This window comes from Primulina huaijiensis, chromosome 16 (assembly GCF_012295235.1).
Source record: "Primulina huaijiensis isolate GDHJ02 chromosome 16, ASM1229523v2, whole genome shotgun sequence".
In the NCBI taxonomy this organism is placed as follows: Eukaryota; Viridiplantae; Streptophyta; class Magnoliopsida; order Lamiales; family Gesneriaceae; genus Primulina; species Primulina huaijiensis.
The window spans coordinates 1,536,867-1,553,655 of NC_133321.1; the positions used below are offsets into that span (position 1 = coordinate 1,536,867).

Sequence of the window (16,789 nt, forward strand, 5' to 3'; positions counted from 1 at the left end):
CCTATCTCGGATCTTGATTACTAGCTCTACTGTCTGCTTGATCAAGTCCGGACCAAATTCTTCTCTTTCACCAACCTCGTCCCAATGTATCGGTGATTGTCTCGTAAGGAGTCATATATATAGACAACTAGTAGCTATTATTATAGGTGAACTCCACTAGAGGTAACTTCGGTTCTCAACTTTCTTGGAAATCGATCACACAAGCTCGGAGTATATCCTTCAAAACTTGAATCACCCTTTCGGACTGACCGTCGGTTTGAGGATGAAACGTTGTGCTGAACAACAACTTCGTTCCCATCGCTGCATGCAGACTCTTCTAGAAAGACGATGCGAACCTCAGATCTTTGTCCAATAAAACAGACACTGGAATACCATGCAGTCGGAATATCTCTCTAATATACATCTCTGCACAACAAAATTCATAATAATATTTTCTCATTTTCACTCGGGAATAGAAAATGGCTTAAGCTTCCCTACTGGCCTATGATGCTCAACCTTAACTTGCTGGCATGTCAGTTGCTGAGAATATTCAGCATGCATATAAAGATGACCAAGCTGCTGATGAAGTTGTTATTGTGCCAGTGGCCGAATTAGACAGTTCCCCAACGACTGAAGTAGAGGCACAAACTGAAGTAGTTCAGTCAAGAACTTAACAACCTGCTGGTGATTCAACTATACCAATAGTGTACGAACCATCAATTTTACCAGAACTGATATCAACCAGCTTGATGGTTCCTGAGACTTTCTTCATTTAAGAAGCTTCCCACAAACTGATCTCCTCCAAGAAGACAGCTGAGGCACCAAGTGTTGCAATTGATCACAAGGATCAGCCTCAGAGTTTGTCAGTTCAAGAAAGAGACAGTCAAAGAGTTGTCAGAAGATATTGACCAAGATACTGCTCCAGGTCAGTTAGAGGTAGTGGAATTCAGTTAGAAGGGAAAAAGAAAAGAAAATGCTACAACTGAAGAACTCTCCCCTGAACTACCACTAGCAACTGATGTAATGCTGGATAGTATTTTGTCTCATCTCACAAATCTTGGTTCCAATATATCTCACGTCAAGTCTACTTAGCTGCTACATTCTTTGAGTCTGGACACACTGAAAGATGATACTATGAAGGACTTGAAGAAGCTGACTAAGGGTGTATCTGCTTTATTCTCTACAGTGGAAAAGATGAAAAGAAAAACAGTTATAACTCACACACTGATCACTTCCCAGGAACTACTCAACAATCAGATTGACTTTGTGCATCAAATTGACTTTGTTCATGATAAGTGCAAGAATTGCACTTAATTTATGTGCGAATCCATTTGAATTATGTTAATTTCAGACAGAATTATGCTCGGTATTTGTTGTTTTCGTGTGCATGACATAAACAACTATTGGATGATTGATGGCGATTAAGGGCATTTTTGGATGTTGAACTATTGATGAACTTGAGCCGCATAACCAAGGAACAACGCCTAAGCGCCAGGATGGCCGAAGCCTAAGTGTCTAGGCGCTATGAACTAGCGCCACGGTGCTAACCCTCGACCCTACGGGCACCTAGGCGCTACCCAAGCAGCACCGCAACGCTAGTACCTGCGAAGGAGGACAAATGGGCTTCAAATCACGAGCTTGGACGAAATATAAAAAAGAGAATATGGTTTCTAATGGGGGGCAGCCATTTTTGGAGAAGAAACGTGAGAGAGACGCAGAGGACACACGAGGCGAAGAACTGGAGACCAAGGATTGATCACAAATACAAAGAACGACGAATCAGGGGACAGAGACGCCACTTCTGATTTGTTATCTAATCTTTCTCCTTTTTAATTTCTTGTGTTGAGATGTCTAAACTTTCAAACATGCGTTGTTTTTGTTTAGATTTCATCATGCACTAACTTTTCAATTCTAATGGAATATGTAGCTTTGCTGACATGATAATTCTGACTCAGTTGTTTTTATGGTTGAATTCCTTTTGGTTTAATTATGTTTTCTAGTTCTTATCGCTTTCAATTTACTGGCAATAAATTGTTTGTTATATTATTAATTCTATAACTCGTGAGAGGGATTAGAATTATGGATAATTAGAGACACTTTGTTAAATTTTAATATTGTTCAGAAGTCGTATAACTTTAGCGAGGCTTAGGTAAGATCATCGTTTGAATATATAATCTAAACTTAGATTTTTATTAGGAATGTTTGAATCAAAGTTTGAATGATACAATTTATTCGTCACTTAAGAAAGGAAAAATAAAATAATTAAGTGTTTTTGGCCATTAAATGAATGGAATTCATGAATATAAATTCAACCGGGAATATTTATCGTGGAAACTAACTGAAATCAGTCATCTAGATATTTTCTCCCACTGATATTTGCATTAATTCGGTTCGTCGACTCCTATTTATTTAATTTCAATTAATTCATTTTAAGCAGACCAAATCATTGATTGATTATTCTAGATAAAATCGTGACTATTTTAATTACAAGCACGGGTGTACGTTTATTAATAAACTCCTCGTGGGAACGATACTTTACTCCCTTGTATTAAAACTTGACAATCTTGTGCTTGCGAGCGAAAAATACGCAACAATGCACACCAGTCTGTCAAAGAAGATTGACATTGTGCAGAATCAGTTAGCTAAAGTTTCAGCTCAAGTAAGTTCAACATTCGTCCATTTTTACAAAGTACGGATGTTGACAAAAGCGGGAAGAACCAAAGAAGCCAACAGCAGCAGAAACAAGCAAGAAGCGCAGTGAACCGGACAAACCAACTGATGAAAGACCAGCTGAAAAGAAAATGAAGAAATGATCAAGTGTTCGACATCAGTTACTTAGTCTGAAGAGCACATGTATATAAAATTTTCATTTTGAAAACTTTTTACGAATCTGTACTTAACTCTTTCAAACTCAATGAAAAGTTAGTTATCATTCTGTACGAATTTGTACATTATTTAATCTACAATCAGTTTCAGTTTATTAGTTATATATCAATAATATCAGATAACTCAGCATACCAATTCAAAAATCTAAGTTTTGTCAAACACAAAAAAGGGAGAGATTGTTGAAATTTATAAGTTTCAGAGTTTGACAAACAAATCCGTAAAAGAACTGAAGAACCAAACTGAACTGGCGTAGCTGAGAGGTCGTAACTGAAAGGAGACTTATTGGACTTAAATGGATTAAGAACTGAAATTAATATGCTAAAGTTCTTATAAGAATAAATGAGTCTCGAAGCATAGAAAATAGATTGAAGATCAGAACTAAAGACTTCGCAAAAATTGAACGGAATGACCTATCTCAACTGAAGTATTCAAACTGAGAAGACATCAGTTAAAACCGATGCAATCCAGTTGAACTGACCAGTTTGACCAGTTTGACCACTGATTAGTTGGCCACATCATCAACTGTATTTTGTAATACTCAGCGTCCGTACCAAAATAAAACAGATGAAACAGAACAGTTTTATACATCGTACCTCTGTCAGAGTAAGTCGTCTACATGGACATGACGACGATTCAACAACTATTAACAATTAAATGCATTCAATGTGCCCGTTGGATTCGAAGACTATTTATAGCTGATAAGTTCGGTTGAAGAAAGGTTATGAGACAAAACGAAACTATCAGTTAGCTGCTATTTACTCTCAAGATTATTCAGTTTTCAAATCGCATAAATTAGCTCTCACTTCATTGTTGTATTTGTAGCATTCAGGCTACTTACTAGAGTTATTCAGTTATCAAACTGATAAGCAAAGAAGATAAGCTAAAAGTTTCAGTTTGACATTGTATAAGCCTAATTCAAGTGCGTTATTGCAAATCCTTGTAATCAATCAAAGTCTTTTAGTGAAATCATATCCTTCAAATAGAAGAGTTGACGTAAGAACAGTTGAAAACTCCGAACATCCATAAAATTCTTTTTGTTCATCATTCTATTCATTCTGTTTTCAATACCATATCCAAACTTATTCAATCTATCTTTCAGTTTCTTTCCGCACTGCAATCATTAGTTAACTGATTGATATCGACACAAGAGATTTTTGAATCAGTTCCTTAAAGAACTGATTTATATCCGAAAAAGATTACAAAAACCGAATTGTTTATTCAACCTCCTTTCTAAACACATCATCATCCTTAACCGATCCAAACAAACTCCTAATATTCTTTTCTTCAATTTGATATGCTCATAAACAGGTTTATGAAAGTCACAATTGATTCTTACAGTACAACAACACTCCTGTATAAAAAATAAGTGAAAATACAAAGTACACAATATTGATCCTTAATCGATCTAATGAGAAACTGAATGTTTACAATAACAACTTAAAGATGAGTCTATTGAGAGATGTTTTGCGATTTGAATGCTTGTTGAAGATTAGCAAAACAATAGTAGTTTTTCCGAGAGCTTTTCAGTCTTGATGCATTCCTTATAGGTGTTTGTCCCAAACTACAATAAATGTACTGTGTAGTTGATATTTATGCGTATACTCATGTGTCTTTATTGATTTGTCAGATATAGTGTCGGTCTTTCCAAATTCTTTGAATACTTGTTGAAGGAGTAATCAACAGAACAGAGAGTGTTTGACAAACTAAACTTCAAATCGATCCGTTCTGTTCGGTCAACTTGGTTCAAGTTGTGCTGATGAATATATTCCGTCAGATCGAAATAATTAACAACTAGATCTGTCGGTTTAGTTTAATAGTCTGCATTAACACGAATTTGAGTTATATCAGTTTGGTTTGTGATTATCAAAAATTAGATATAAATTTTTGTTTTAACACATAAATAATTTTAAATAAAAAAAATTGCGACTTTTTATACATATAAAAGCAATACAGAGTTGCATACATATAAAAAAAATTAATAATACAAAGCTGAAGTCTATAAATTAATTTAGTGCTACTTCTAATGGATACTGATTACTTGCATATCCAATTTCCTGCTATAAATCTTTAGTACTCTTGCATCCACACGTGCAATTATCTAGCTCTTGATGAAGCTTCTGAAAAATAAACATAAATATGCACATTTATTACAAAAAAGTTTGTGAAAATTAAAAATGAAAATGATTAAATCATTATTACTTTGAACTTCTTTAATCACAAATTATCTATAAATGTTTAACTTCAAATTTCTAAAAAAGTTCAAGAACTTTGTAAATTAATTCGAGCTCCACTCGGCTTGATTGCACCCCACGCTAGACATTTAAGTAAGCTTTTTTCCTTTATTTGCAAAAGTTTTATCCAATAATTATTAATGTTAACTACTGTGATAACTGCAAAATAAACAATGGAATATGTATTATAAACTGACCTGAACTTGATTTTGTAGGCTCTTTATATGTTGCACAGCCAAATCTAGCATGTCAGAATAGCTGGTTTGCTGCAAAATTCACAAATTTTCAACATCCAAATTAATTAATTAAAACTGTATCATTATGAAGTATTCGGTTTTACAAGCTATAATTTACCATCCAAAATTTATGAGCCGATAGACCTTTTCAGTAGCGGAAACAATGGAACAAAAAACATATAAATATGGCCTAGCAGACTAGCAATAGCTATAATAATATAAGAATTTAAACTGTAAATCCACCAGTAAATTGGAATTATCATATTTTGATCTAAAAATTAAGTATACGAACAAGCAACTTAATTAATCACATATATCATAATCATAATATAAATAAAAATGATCTGTAATACCTTATCCATGTTTGGAACAAGAACTTGTAACTTCTTTAATTTTCCGCTGATTCTCGTCCTCCTTTCCTATACATACACACATATATATACATATATTAATGCACAATTTCAAGAAAGAAAAGTATAATGTGCAGAGGGTGGAGTAAAGTCGGATTAGGGATGCAATCGGGCCTGGTCGAGTTCATACATATAATATACTCAAGCTTGACTCGGACAAAAAATAGTGCTTGAGCTCGAGCACGAGGCAATTGGGAATCTTGAGCTCGAATTAGTCTGAAATACTAAATATTAATTTACAAGAAAGATCTTAAATTTCAAGAAATTGAAGGTTATAATTAACGATAAAAAAGGATAAAATGAAATTTTAACAAATATTTTTAAAAATAAAAGTCCAGTGCTCGGTTGGCAAGTTTTAAACAGCATAGTTGAACTCGAACTCAAGAGGATGCCGAGTTCTAGTGGCATGGACAAATAGGTTAAAAGTAGGAAGGTCGAAACAATACCCTCTCCGCGATGCTGCGAGGATGAGTAGCGCAGCCACGCTTCGCACGGATCTTGCATGGAACCGAATCCTGAGGGATATTGTGCATTAGCTTCTCCATTTGTGTCATCTCCATTCCTCCTTGCCCCATGCTAAACTGAAACTGAATTTACATGCAAGACGTTATACATGCATCAGAATAAGGTCGCCCGTCGTATATCAGAACTGCGTACCTGATTTTCCGTGCTATCTAAGCCGTCGAGAAGGTCACCGTCACCGACGATCTTAGACCGTTTGTTCGGTGCCACGGAGAACATGACCGAGTTCGTTTCGTCCCATGTCGAGGACGTCCCCATCCCGAACCCATACGAATGAGTAGTCTTTCTTTGGCCGTTTTGAGTTCTCATTTCATCACCAACAGCGCTCTCGTTTTCTTCAGAGATATAAGAAAGAGTGCTGTCTTGTCTGGTGAAGCTTAGCTGAGAGTTCAATCTTGATAGATTCTCTGAATTATTATAGTTTCCCATCCCTCTTGTAACAGAAAATGAAAATCCTCCTATATATATATATATTACACATAAANATATTTTTTTTAGTATATATGGCTTTGGTCAGCACGTGTTTAATGTCATATTAGTACTTTCGTAGTAATGTGATTAAATTTAACAAAAAATTAAAAATACTTGACTAAAATCCAATTTTAAAATGGAAGATAGATATATTATATATGGTGAGTACGTCTCTTGTGAGACGGTCTCATGAATTTTGATCTGTGAGACGAGTCAACCATACCGATATCATCAATAAAAAGTAATACTCTTAACATAAAAAGTAATATTTTTTCATGGATGACTCAAATAAAAGATTCAATCCAAGACATTGATCGGTTGAGATCGTCTCACAAGAGTTTTGTGTATATATATGGACGACCAATATTACAATCTTCCAACCTATATATTTCTTTAATATCAAACCGAATTACTTTCTCCACGTATTTAATCTACGGTAAAACAATGGTCAGATTCTGGTTTCGAGAAGATAAATTCAGTTTTTGTTTGCTAGTGATTATGTATTTAATGTAATCTACAAATACAAGTTCACCAAAATATTGTGAGACGATCTCATAGATCAATTTTATGAGACATATTTTTATTTGGCTTACTTGTTAAAAAACATTACTTTTTACGTCAAAAAGTATTATTTTTTAATGTAAATATGGACATGGTTGACTCATCTCAAAAATAAAAATCTATGAGACCGTATCACAAGAGACCTACTAAGCATAAGTAGGTTTATCAAGGTTTTTTTTATATTAAATTACCTCATCAAACTTTGAAAAACGAAGATCAATACCCGTAAAAAAATCCAGTACATATACTAAAAGCAAGAAATAAAGCTAAAACAAATTGTATAGATACAAATTAGAAACACGAAAAATATTCAATCCCATTAAATAAAATATTATATTTGTTATATATTCTGAGTATTTATCATATTTAAGCATAATTTTAAGCCACTTGCAAGTCACGTGACAAGTAGCCACTTGTTTAATTTGCAGTAAATTTTTAGAGTTGTGAGTGGGGTGGGGTGGATGCATGCACCTTCCTAAATATTGAAAAATAATATATATATTATTCGCATTCATTGAATCTTACTTAAAAAATAAATTTACTTTATTGGACCCAACTCTTATTTAAACCAATCAACTTGCTCAGTGGGGACTTTGTATATTCACCACAAAAATTCAAATATATATATATATATATATACAAAAAATTCAAATATATATATATCTTAAAAAGCAAAAATACAAAGATATCGCAAAAGCAGAACGAGGGTCATTTTTGTAATTTAATATAATACAAAGATATAGAAATTCCTAAATATTTATATAATAAATTCATTAAAGAGGTCAAGCGTTCCATAATAATCAAAGGGAACTCATATTTTATCTATTCAAATAAAATAACCAAAAAAAAAAAAGAAAAAAACAATTTAAAAAATATGGATATATCCATTTATTTTTTCAATTTTCAACTAATTCTAATTAAATACCAGTTGAATGAAAGACACTATTGATTATTGAATCATATTCGTATTAACTTATCAATAACATTTGATTTATTGATATTAAATGGAGATGAATAATGCATCTATAGTTCTAATTGACATATCTAGAAATGTCCAAAGTTTGGTGCAATAAATATATTTTCACATATTTTTTATTTAATTTATTTTAATAAAAATATAATATCAATAACAATGTTGTAATATTTATTTTCAAAAAAAATAAAAACTAAATATTGTTGGTCAATAAAGTTTTAGACAAAAACTTATGTGAAACGGTCGCATGGATCGTATTTTGTGAATTAATGAAAAAAATATTATTTTTTATGTTAAGAATATTACTTTTTATTTTGTATATCAGTAAGATTATCTGACAGATGATAGACCTACTCCAAATTTTAATAATCCTTCGAAAAACCAACTAATTTTAGAAAATATTAATCAACAATACACAAGGTTAAAACTGTCATTTCAAGTCACAGCGAATAAAGTGTTAATCAGATAATCTATATTTATAATAAAAAAATAATATTTTATTATAAAATAATAATAATAATAATTTATTACTCATAAAATTTATAATATATGACCATCTTGTGAAATTTTTTTTGTCCCAATGAATTAGACATTGTAAAATTTCCACCAAACGACCAAAGAAAATTCAAAAAAACGAAGTCAACATACCGGAATCCCCGACCGTCGCCGCTATCTGGTTGAGAAACCCCGCCGGAGAGCTACTGTGTCGCACCAAAGAAGGAGAAGCTCCTTCGGCGCTGCCACCTCCGACGACACCAAACCCGTACGCCCGCTGCAACCCAATCGTAGTGTTAGCCTTACTGTGCGGAGGCGGTTCCTCTCTGCTGGGATTGCTCACACTCTCGGTCTGGCTGCGCCCTGCGGTGGAGAGGTGAGAGTGGCCGGAGAATTCTCTTGTTGCACCAATGACTGAATCAACAGAGGCAGCCAGGAGGGAGCTGGGTGCAGAATCGTAGCGCATGAGTCCGCTGCCGGAGGAGGCGAGGCCCATTGAACCTTGTGATGAAGATGAAGTGGAGGAAGGATACATTAGAGGGAAATGGAACTTAAAAAGTTTGTTTGTGGGGAGAGAGAGGGTATTGATAGACTTTGCAATAAGGTTTTTTGTATTTATATATAGTCTCAATTTCTTATCCACATGCCCACTTGTGTCATAACACCATGTGTGACAAATAAAAATATATTATTATTTTTAAAACAAAGATAAACAATTTATTCCAATAATAATAATAATAATAATAATAATAGTGATGACATGAAAGACTCAAAAACATGAAATTATAAATAATAATAATAATAAATTTTTGCATTACAGTACAGAAAAATAGATTAAGATATAGAGAAAAAGGGATAAATATAGTGAAAAAAGAAAAATAAAATTCACCAAAAACTCAAATCCTTCTCCAAAATTTATGGGAAAATATTTGTCATCCCACTATTACCATGAAAACATTATGTTGTAGAGCAATCTTAAAATCATAAACAAAATTCTTCCAAAAAAATCAGGAGCTCAAAAAACACTTGTTGGAACTTACCCAGCAAGATAGCAATGTTCAGGTCTTTATTTTTCATATTTCATAATCTATTTCGTACTAAAAAACTGAACAGAAGTTATTTAAGGCGGTGTCTAGTTTACATAAATGTCGACCGATCATCCAAAGGTGGCCGGAAACAATGATATCTGACGGCCACAAAACTATTCAAAATCATTTCACAAATACAGAATCTGGGAAATATCAGTTCAGAATTTTGAAAACCGTATAAAAAAAATTGTAGCCCATAACACGAAAAATTCACCCTATAAATATCGGCTACGCGTGGTGGCCGAAAATAATTTAATTAATCATTTTCTATTTTCCCTAGATTTGCATGCATTTGGATTACATTATCGCATTTTGGACCTTACAGTCGGTGTCGATACGCCTTGGTCTCGGGACATGACAACAAGTCTAGCTTTATTCCTCACAACTGATCTACTCTCATCTAGTTTATTTCTAAACACACATCTAGTTCCAATAATATATTGATTAGAAGGTGGGGCAACTAGGTGTCATACTTTGGTTCTCCCTAACTGATTAAGTTCTTATTGCATTGAATTTATCCAGTGTGAATCTCGTAAGCCTACATTTATCTTCTTAGGTTCAAGTTGACAAACAAAAGCAGCATGCATGAATTCATTTATCATTTGTCCTCTAATTCTAAGAGGTGTGGTTGGGTTACTGATGGCCATATCGAGTGGATGATTCTTATTCTACCAGAGGCATGGTCCAAAAGGATTTGTATCTTGATGTTTAGCTGTTGGATCTTCATTTGAATCTGCAACAATCTCCTCTTAAAGTATCTCTGGCTGATGATTATTCATCCAATCAACTTCTTCAGCGGCTTTATTTTCTACAGTTTCTTCTTGTCAAGTTGGACTTATTTCATGTCCGCTCATTATCATTGTTTGAATCAAGGTATTAGCATCTAATTTGCTTCTATAAATCATGTATATTATTTTCATTATCATGACAGATGGAAGACTCATGAAATACGATATGCAGAGATTCTTCAACGGTTAGAGTTGTGTAGTCATAAACTTTATGTGTTATACTAACAAAACTGCATGAATTAAATCATGGATGATGCCAATAAATTGCACAAATTGCAACTTAATGAACTTGATGAACTCAGAAATGATGCATAGAACGCTGGACTCTAAACTATTCCGGGTTTTATGCGGAGATATCCCTTCTTGTAATTCCCTATGAACGGCTTGTTCCTTTGATCGCCTAATTAGGTCCTCGATCAGAAGCTTTGATCCTCGCTTGGATTGCACTTGATATCGCAAGTGGTTTGTGCGTTGAGACTATCGTCTCTGAATTTTCAAAATCCGGAGACGGTGTAGTGACGACGGTGCAACGTGGAAGAACAAAAAGTGGCCGAATTATTTTTCTTCAAAATCTATGGGATGGTCGAGAGTTCCATGGTTCATAATCATGAATTTTGTGCTAATTGATTCTTAATCAATCATCAACCAATAATTATTGATTTTTAATCAATAATTAAACAAATCCAATTTTCTTTTTGGCCAAAATTTCTTCCCACAAATTTCCTGAAGTGGCCGAGACTTGTTGGCAAAGGGAAGAAATCGTTTTTCAATTTTGTGTGCAAAATTTTTCTTCCAACTTTTATGTAGTTGGCCGTGAGTGGTGATATTATGTGTGCAAAATTATCGTTCGTATTATGAGTTCTAGTGGTGTATATATATACTGTGAGAGACTCCTAATCCAATTAGGAGTCCCTCTTCTACTAGGGCTCTAAGTCCTTACCCTACTAAGATTCTAATTTCGTTATATGTATAATCTTATATTATTATTTATTATATTTTGTGTTTCTAAACTTTTGATAACACGTGATAAAACAAATAATATATGTACATGTTAGTAATCACCATTACTAGTATCAACATTTAATTAGTAAATTCAAAACTCACTAAATAATTGATTCCGAACTCGTTATAACCCCGATCGACGATCTGAGACCGTCGATGTATCAAGGATACAAGTCTTGTTCATATAATGAAAATCGAAAATTGCGAAAATCAAAATTTTCACTTACAATATTTTGCAGCTGCTAGTTTTAGTGAACTCCTTCACAAAACAGGCAGTTCCATTCTTCTTCCTTATTTAGCAATCATGCTAACTTCCATTTTTCCATCTTATGTAAAACAGCTCATAAACTCTTTTGTAAGCTTCATGTTTGATCTCCACCAAACTATAGTCGCCAAATTTCAAGGAGTTGAAATTTGACTATCTCAATGGGAACACAGAATCCAATATTTGTGTGACCCTCAATGGTTATGGGATGCAGCTCGTGTGATTCAAAATAACATTTATTTTTATTCAAGTTTACCCTAGTTAACCTCATTCTTTTCATCAACTCTTTGATCAAGAATGTCAGAACTCATTTCTGATTGCACCCATCGGATCATCTCCATGCTCTTGTCAATGAAACATGGCTTTTACATCACAGATGCTAGTCTCAAGCTCGAGCGACCTTTATCCTATTTTATGCGGCTAATTCGACTAAAAACCTGTTTATAATATACGGTACACTTCCTAATGAGTTTCATGATCTTACGTTGCGATGCAGACCTCATGGAATCTATTGTATATTCAAAGAATTTATCTATGCAGTTTGCATGAGTATACAGATAAAGTATAATTCCATAATCGAATGAAATTGTAAAATATTATTAAAATAAAGATTGGTTTACATCAGAGTCAATAAAGCAAGAGCCACAAGTTGGATTGTCGGGCACCTACTCTAACGTCATTGTCGTTTAATCAACATCTTAAGCTTCGATTCAGACTTTGACTTCTGAAGATGACTTGTAGATCATCGTCTCCAACACATACTGATCTTCATTCCATTAATCGAGCTGAGAGATATGGCCAAATTACCGCAACTTCTCATACTCAACTGATTGTTGTTGATGTGCAATTAGTTTGGTCATTCAGAAAACATTTTGGCATAGTTAATATCCGATTTTGACCAACTGACGTGAAATACGACTTGTTCCAAATTGAGTTTTCTGATCATTTAATTGGGGGATTGGCATTTGAATCATCCAGTTGAAAGATATCATCAAAATACCAAAACTCGTCAGAAATTCAGTTTGGCTAAATTTAGTTTCAGTTTCCTTCCTGTGTTAATAAATTTACACTTGAGTAAATATGTTAGAAACACAATAACAAGTTTTGTTAACATCAAAATCAGGATTGCGAATATGAAATGTTCCAGCACAATATAAAATACTATTAAAGTTAGCTAGACTTCAATAATTAAGAGAAAAACAATAACACAATCAAGCAAAACTCAAAAGTCGGATAATCAATTAGATAAAACAACTGTCTCGGGATAGGATCATCTTAAATCCAAACAAATAAAAAATTTATCCACTGAAAGTCATAAAAAAATATTCAAACAACAATTAAAATAATGTTTTCAAACTAAAAATACTAGAGTAGATGAATAACATGATACAAGCTTTGCTAAAATGCCAAATTCTCCAAGTTTCCTCGACTCCGGTTTTTTTCCTCGCAAGCGGCAACTCTCTCTAGCTGATAAACCTCCCAAAGGTTATGAAAATATGTCCAAAAACATGTGCTAGGGCTTTCCAAGTAGGTGGCCATCAAGTAAGTTGGAAATAAATCAATCACAATTTTTTTCCTTTACTGATAGCTCTAAGGCGGGAATGTTTATCCGCCCTAGTGCAATCTGTGCGCAGATAAATTTTTTAATGTCACTCAAGCGTGCTAGGGAGGCTGAAAATTCCCATCCCAATATGCTCACTGATTTCATATTTTCTTCTTCTTCTACGTGCTGGGGTGGCCAAGTTCAACTGCCGTAGCGTGCACACCTCGACTTTCTTCTCTTAAATCCACTCTTCTCGATCAAATTATCTACAGTTCAACCCAAACACATGAGGAACATTTTCTATGCAGAATATTTAATAAAAACAACTAAACATAGATGCAACATAAACGAAACATGCATGAATGAGACTCAAAATTACATAATAAAACACGTACAACAGACAAACGATAGTTGGTACACCTGTAAATCTGTTGCTCGATAAAAATATCCCCGGATGTTTAGATTTTGCTTTGCGGGACTTTTCCAGAGTAGGAAGGAATAAATTGGACCTTGAGTATGTTATTGAGCTTTTACTTTGATCCTAATTGTATTCAATATGGGCCCATCATTCTTGTTAATGGGCTTTGGGGTCATTCAGGTTGGGCTAACTATGATTCGGGTCGGGTCAGATTTATGGGGTATCAATAATAACTCACCCTTTTTGATCTAAAAGAAGTATGATGTTTAGACCAAGTTCTTGCGTCAGACCTGAATACCCAGAGTAGCTCCTTAGATTCGTGTTTATTTTAAACCAATGACCTGATATCTAAATTGTTAACCTGAACATCTGAAATCGAGATTTGGGTGCTTTCCACTAGGATCCTGAATTTGTATTTATTTGGACATATATGGTACATCAAAATGAATGATAATGAACGACAAGGATCTTGTTATGCGTGAATCAAAAATCTAATATGCCTGATTTTACCTTCAACCGTTCGATATACACGTGGATGACCACAATCTTGCGCTTGTTCATATTCAAGAGGCAATGGTTTGGGTTCTCGTCAAAATTTACACCGTCCGATTGGCTTTGATCGTGTGGCTTGGATTTCACGAACTCGACTAATTATATGTGGTCCTACCCCCTGATTTTCATCGATTCATCACATTGTTGTTCCACTGTCACTAGAAAGTTTGTCTTCGGTTCTTACTTTTATTTCCCTTTGTAAGTTACTTGTCCTATTCTCTAGTCAAGAAAAATGTCTAGCCCTGATCCTTGAGCCGTTAATGAGGTAGATCAATTTGTAAAGGCCCATCTCTCTCCCGAGCAACCCTCTAGCCCTTGGCAGGAAACTGCCCATGAGCGGAACCTTAGGGAATTCAAGGCCATAGAGTCTCAACTGAGGGGAGCCGAGCTAAAATGGTATGAGGTGCAGGGTTCCAACCTCAACCACGACCTAGATGAATCACTTAGGGAGAATTCCGGGATGCCTGAGGGTTTTCAGTTAGCCATGAATCGAGAGGGTGACTAGGCCCATATTCCACCACCAGGCTACCACACCTTCTACTATGACCAAATAGATATGTGCCTTAGGTTCCTTGTCCCCAACTTAATCTAGGGGATCTGTAAATATTACGGTGTATCTCCGAGCCAACTTCTCCCAACTCATACTCCAACCTTTTGTTCTTGGGAGTTATTTTAAATATTTCAACATTAGGAATACTGTAGGTCTTTTAGTTAGGTTTGTACATGTAAAGAGTGTATCCACGGTTCGGTTTTATATCAATTTGAACACCGAGCACCAATTTCGGGGGGAGGGGGACCCCACTTCTTATAAGGGGTGGCCAAACCGATTCTTTTTTGTTTTCTCCCTCGAGGCTTATATCTGTGAAATGACTTGAGAGGATGAAATAATAGTTCGGTCCCCTTTCCACTTTGAAACCGAGTAGTGGCTAAAAAATTTTTTTGGCCGCCATGTCAGCTCGGTGTTTTCGAACATTGAGTTTTATGAAAGATGATGTCTTGTACCATTTCGGCTTCTGTAAAAAAGGGGGTCGAGATAGAGTGGTCTTTAGGTAGGGCTCAGGTTCCTTTCTATCCTTCTTCTCTGATTGTTCTCTTTTGCGTGCAGAATACAAGATGGTGATTGCCAAGATGATTAAGGATATGAAGAGGAACAAGAGTGAACTGACTAAACAAGTTTCTCACGAGTCTATGGAGAAGTTTGTTCGAAAAAATAAGAAGACGATGTACAAGCCTATTAAGAAGGCTCTGTCCAAGGTCAGGTCCGAGGAGTTCAAGGCCCTCTAGACAAGCAAGAAATAAGAATTCGTCAAGTCCGAGGAGTTCAAGGCCCTCTAGACAAGCAAGATTCATCAATTCTGAGGAGTTCGAGGTTCTTTATTAAGATAAGTCAATGGAGTTCATTGTGATGGGCTTCCATGAGCTACGCTTCCAGGGCTATATGACCTCGTTCCAAGTCAAAGGCTACTCTGAGACTGAGCATGCCCATCCTTTCCTAGGCTTAGGAGGGGAAAATAGCTGAGGAGGAGGAAGTCGAAGACGAGGCTGCCGAGGAGCCTTAATTTTTTTTTTTTTAGTTGTAATAATCGGGATTGCCCCTTTAATGAAATGTATTTTCCCTTACCTCTGAGCATTATATTTCTCGAGCAAATAATATGTCAACGTTAACTGAGTAAGATTACCACCCGAGTGACCAATCGAGTAAAATCCAACATATATGGAATTTTGTTAGTGTATAGCTTATAACATGTGTAGGATATTTGAAAGATCATTCAAGTGGTACACATAGATTTATCCAGATGACAGACTAACCTAAATACAAATTAAGTCTCTGAAAATATACCAAGTGTTCGTAACACGATCTTAGTAGCCAGGAAATAAACCTGAGCAAGGAATCTACCTGGTGGAGGCATGATAAGTATTAAATCTTTACCAAGTGTTAAGATCACACGCCGATCAAGATATTTACCCGGACTAAACGTAACATGTTTCAAAAATTCCACCAAGTGTTGAAATCGTGAATAGAGCCGGACCATAATAAGTAATAAGAATTTGAACCAAAAATTTGCTCGGACAAAACATAATATGGTTCAACAAATTTTACTATAGGACCCTAAATCTGTTAAGAACGTTTACTCTGGCAAGAATGAAACCTTAAAATTGCATCAAACTGGAGCCAACCCTTTGCGTGTGTTTGGGCTTGGGTATCAAAATCTCATTAGTGTTGTAAATTATTCAGGTAAGATCAATAGTACCTCACCCCTTTTGTTCTAGAGGGAGTATGATGTTTAGACCCGGTGTTTGTGTCCTAATATGTTCATGTGCAACCCGAACACCTAGTGTAAATCCTTGATCTTTTGTTTAGTTTGAGT

General features: G+C 34.9%; 1 protein-coding gene across 1 annotated transcript; it reads right to left on the reverse strand.

Moving 5' to 3' along the window:
• Positions 1-4,776: 4,776 nt before the first annotated feature.
• Positions 4,777-9,351, reverse strand: LOC140960767 (transcription factor bHLH128-like). Its single transcript, XM_073419038.1, has 6 exons — positions 8,918-9,351; positions 6,400-6,722; positions 6,189-6,329; positions 5,686-5,751; positions 5,294-5,362; positions 4,777-4,982 (listed from the first exon to the last, which is right to left on the reverse strand). Exons 1-6 carry the CDS (start codon positions 9,297-9,299, stop codon positions 4,923-4,925), a joined length of 1,041 nt encoding a protein of 346 aa, XP_073275139.1. The 5' UTR covers positions 9,300-9,351; the 3' UTR covers positions 4,777-4,922.
• Between the last annotated feature and the right edge of the window lie 7,438 nt (positions 9,352-16,789).

Coding starts and splice junctions, on each gene's coding strand:
- LOC140960767 (XM_073419038.1), bottom strand. CDS start 9,299: ATGTATCCTTCCTCCACTTCATCTTCATCACAAGGTTCAATGGGCCTC. Junction 6,723..8,917: donor GGCGACGGTCGGGGATTCCG/GTATGTTGACTT, acceptor ATATATATATAG/GAGGATTTTCATTTTCTGTT. Junction 4,983..5,293: donor GCCTACAAAATCAAGTTCAG/GTCAGTTTATAA, acceptor TTTATTTTTCAG/AAGCTTCATCAAGAGCTAGA.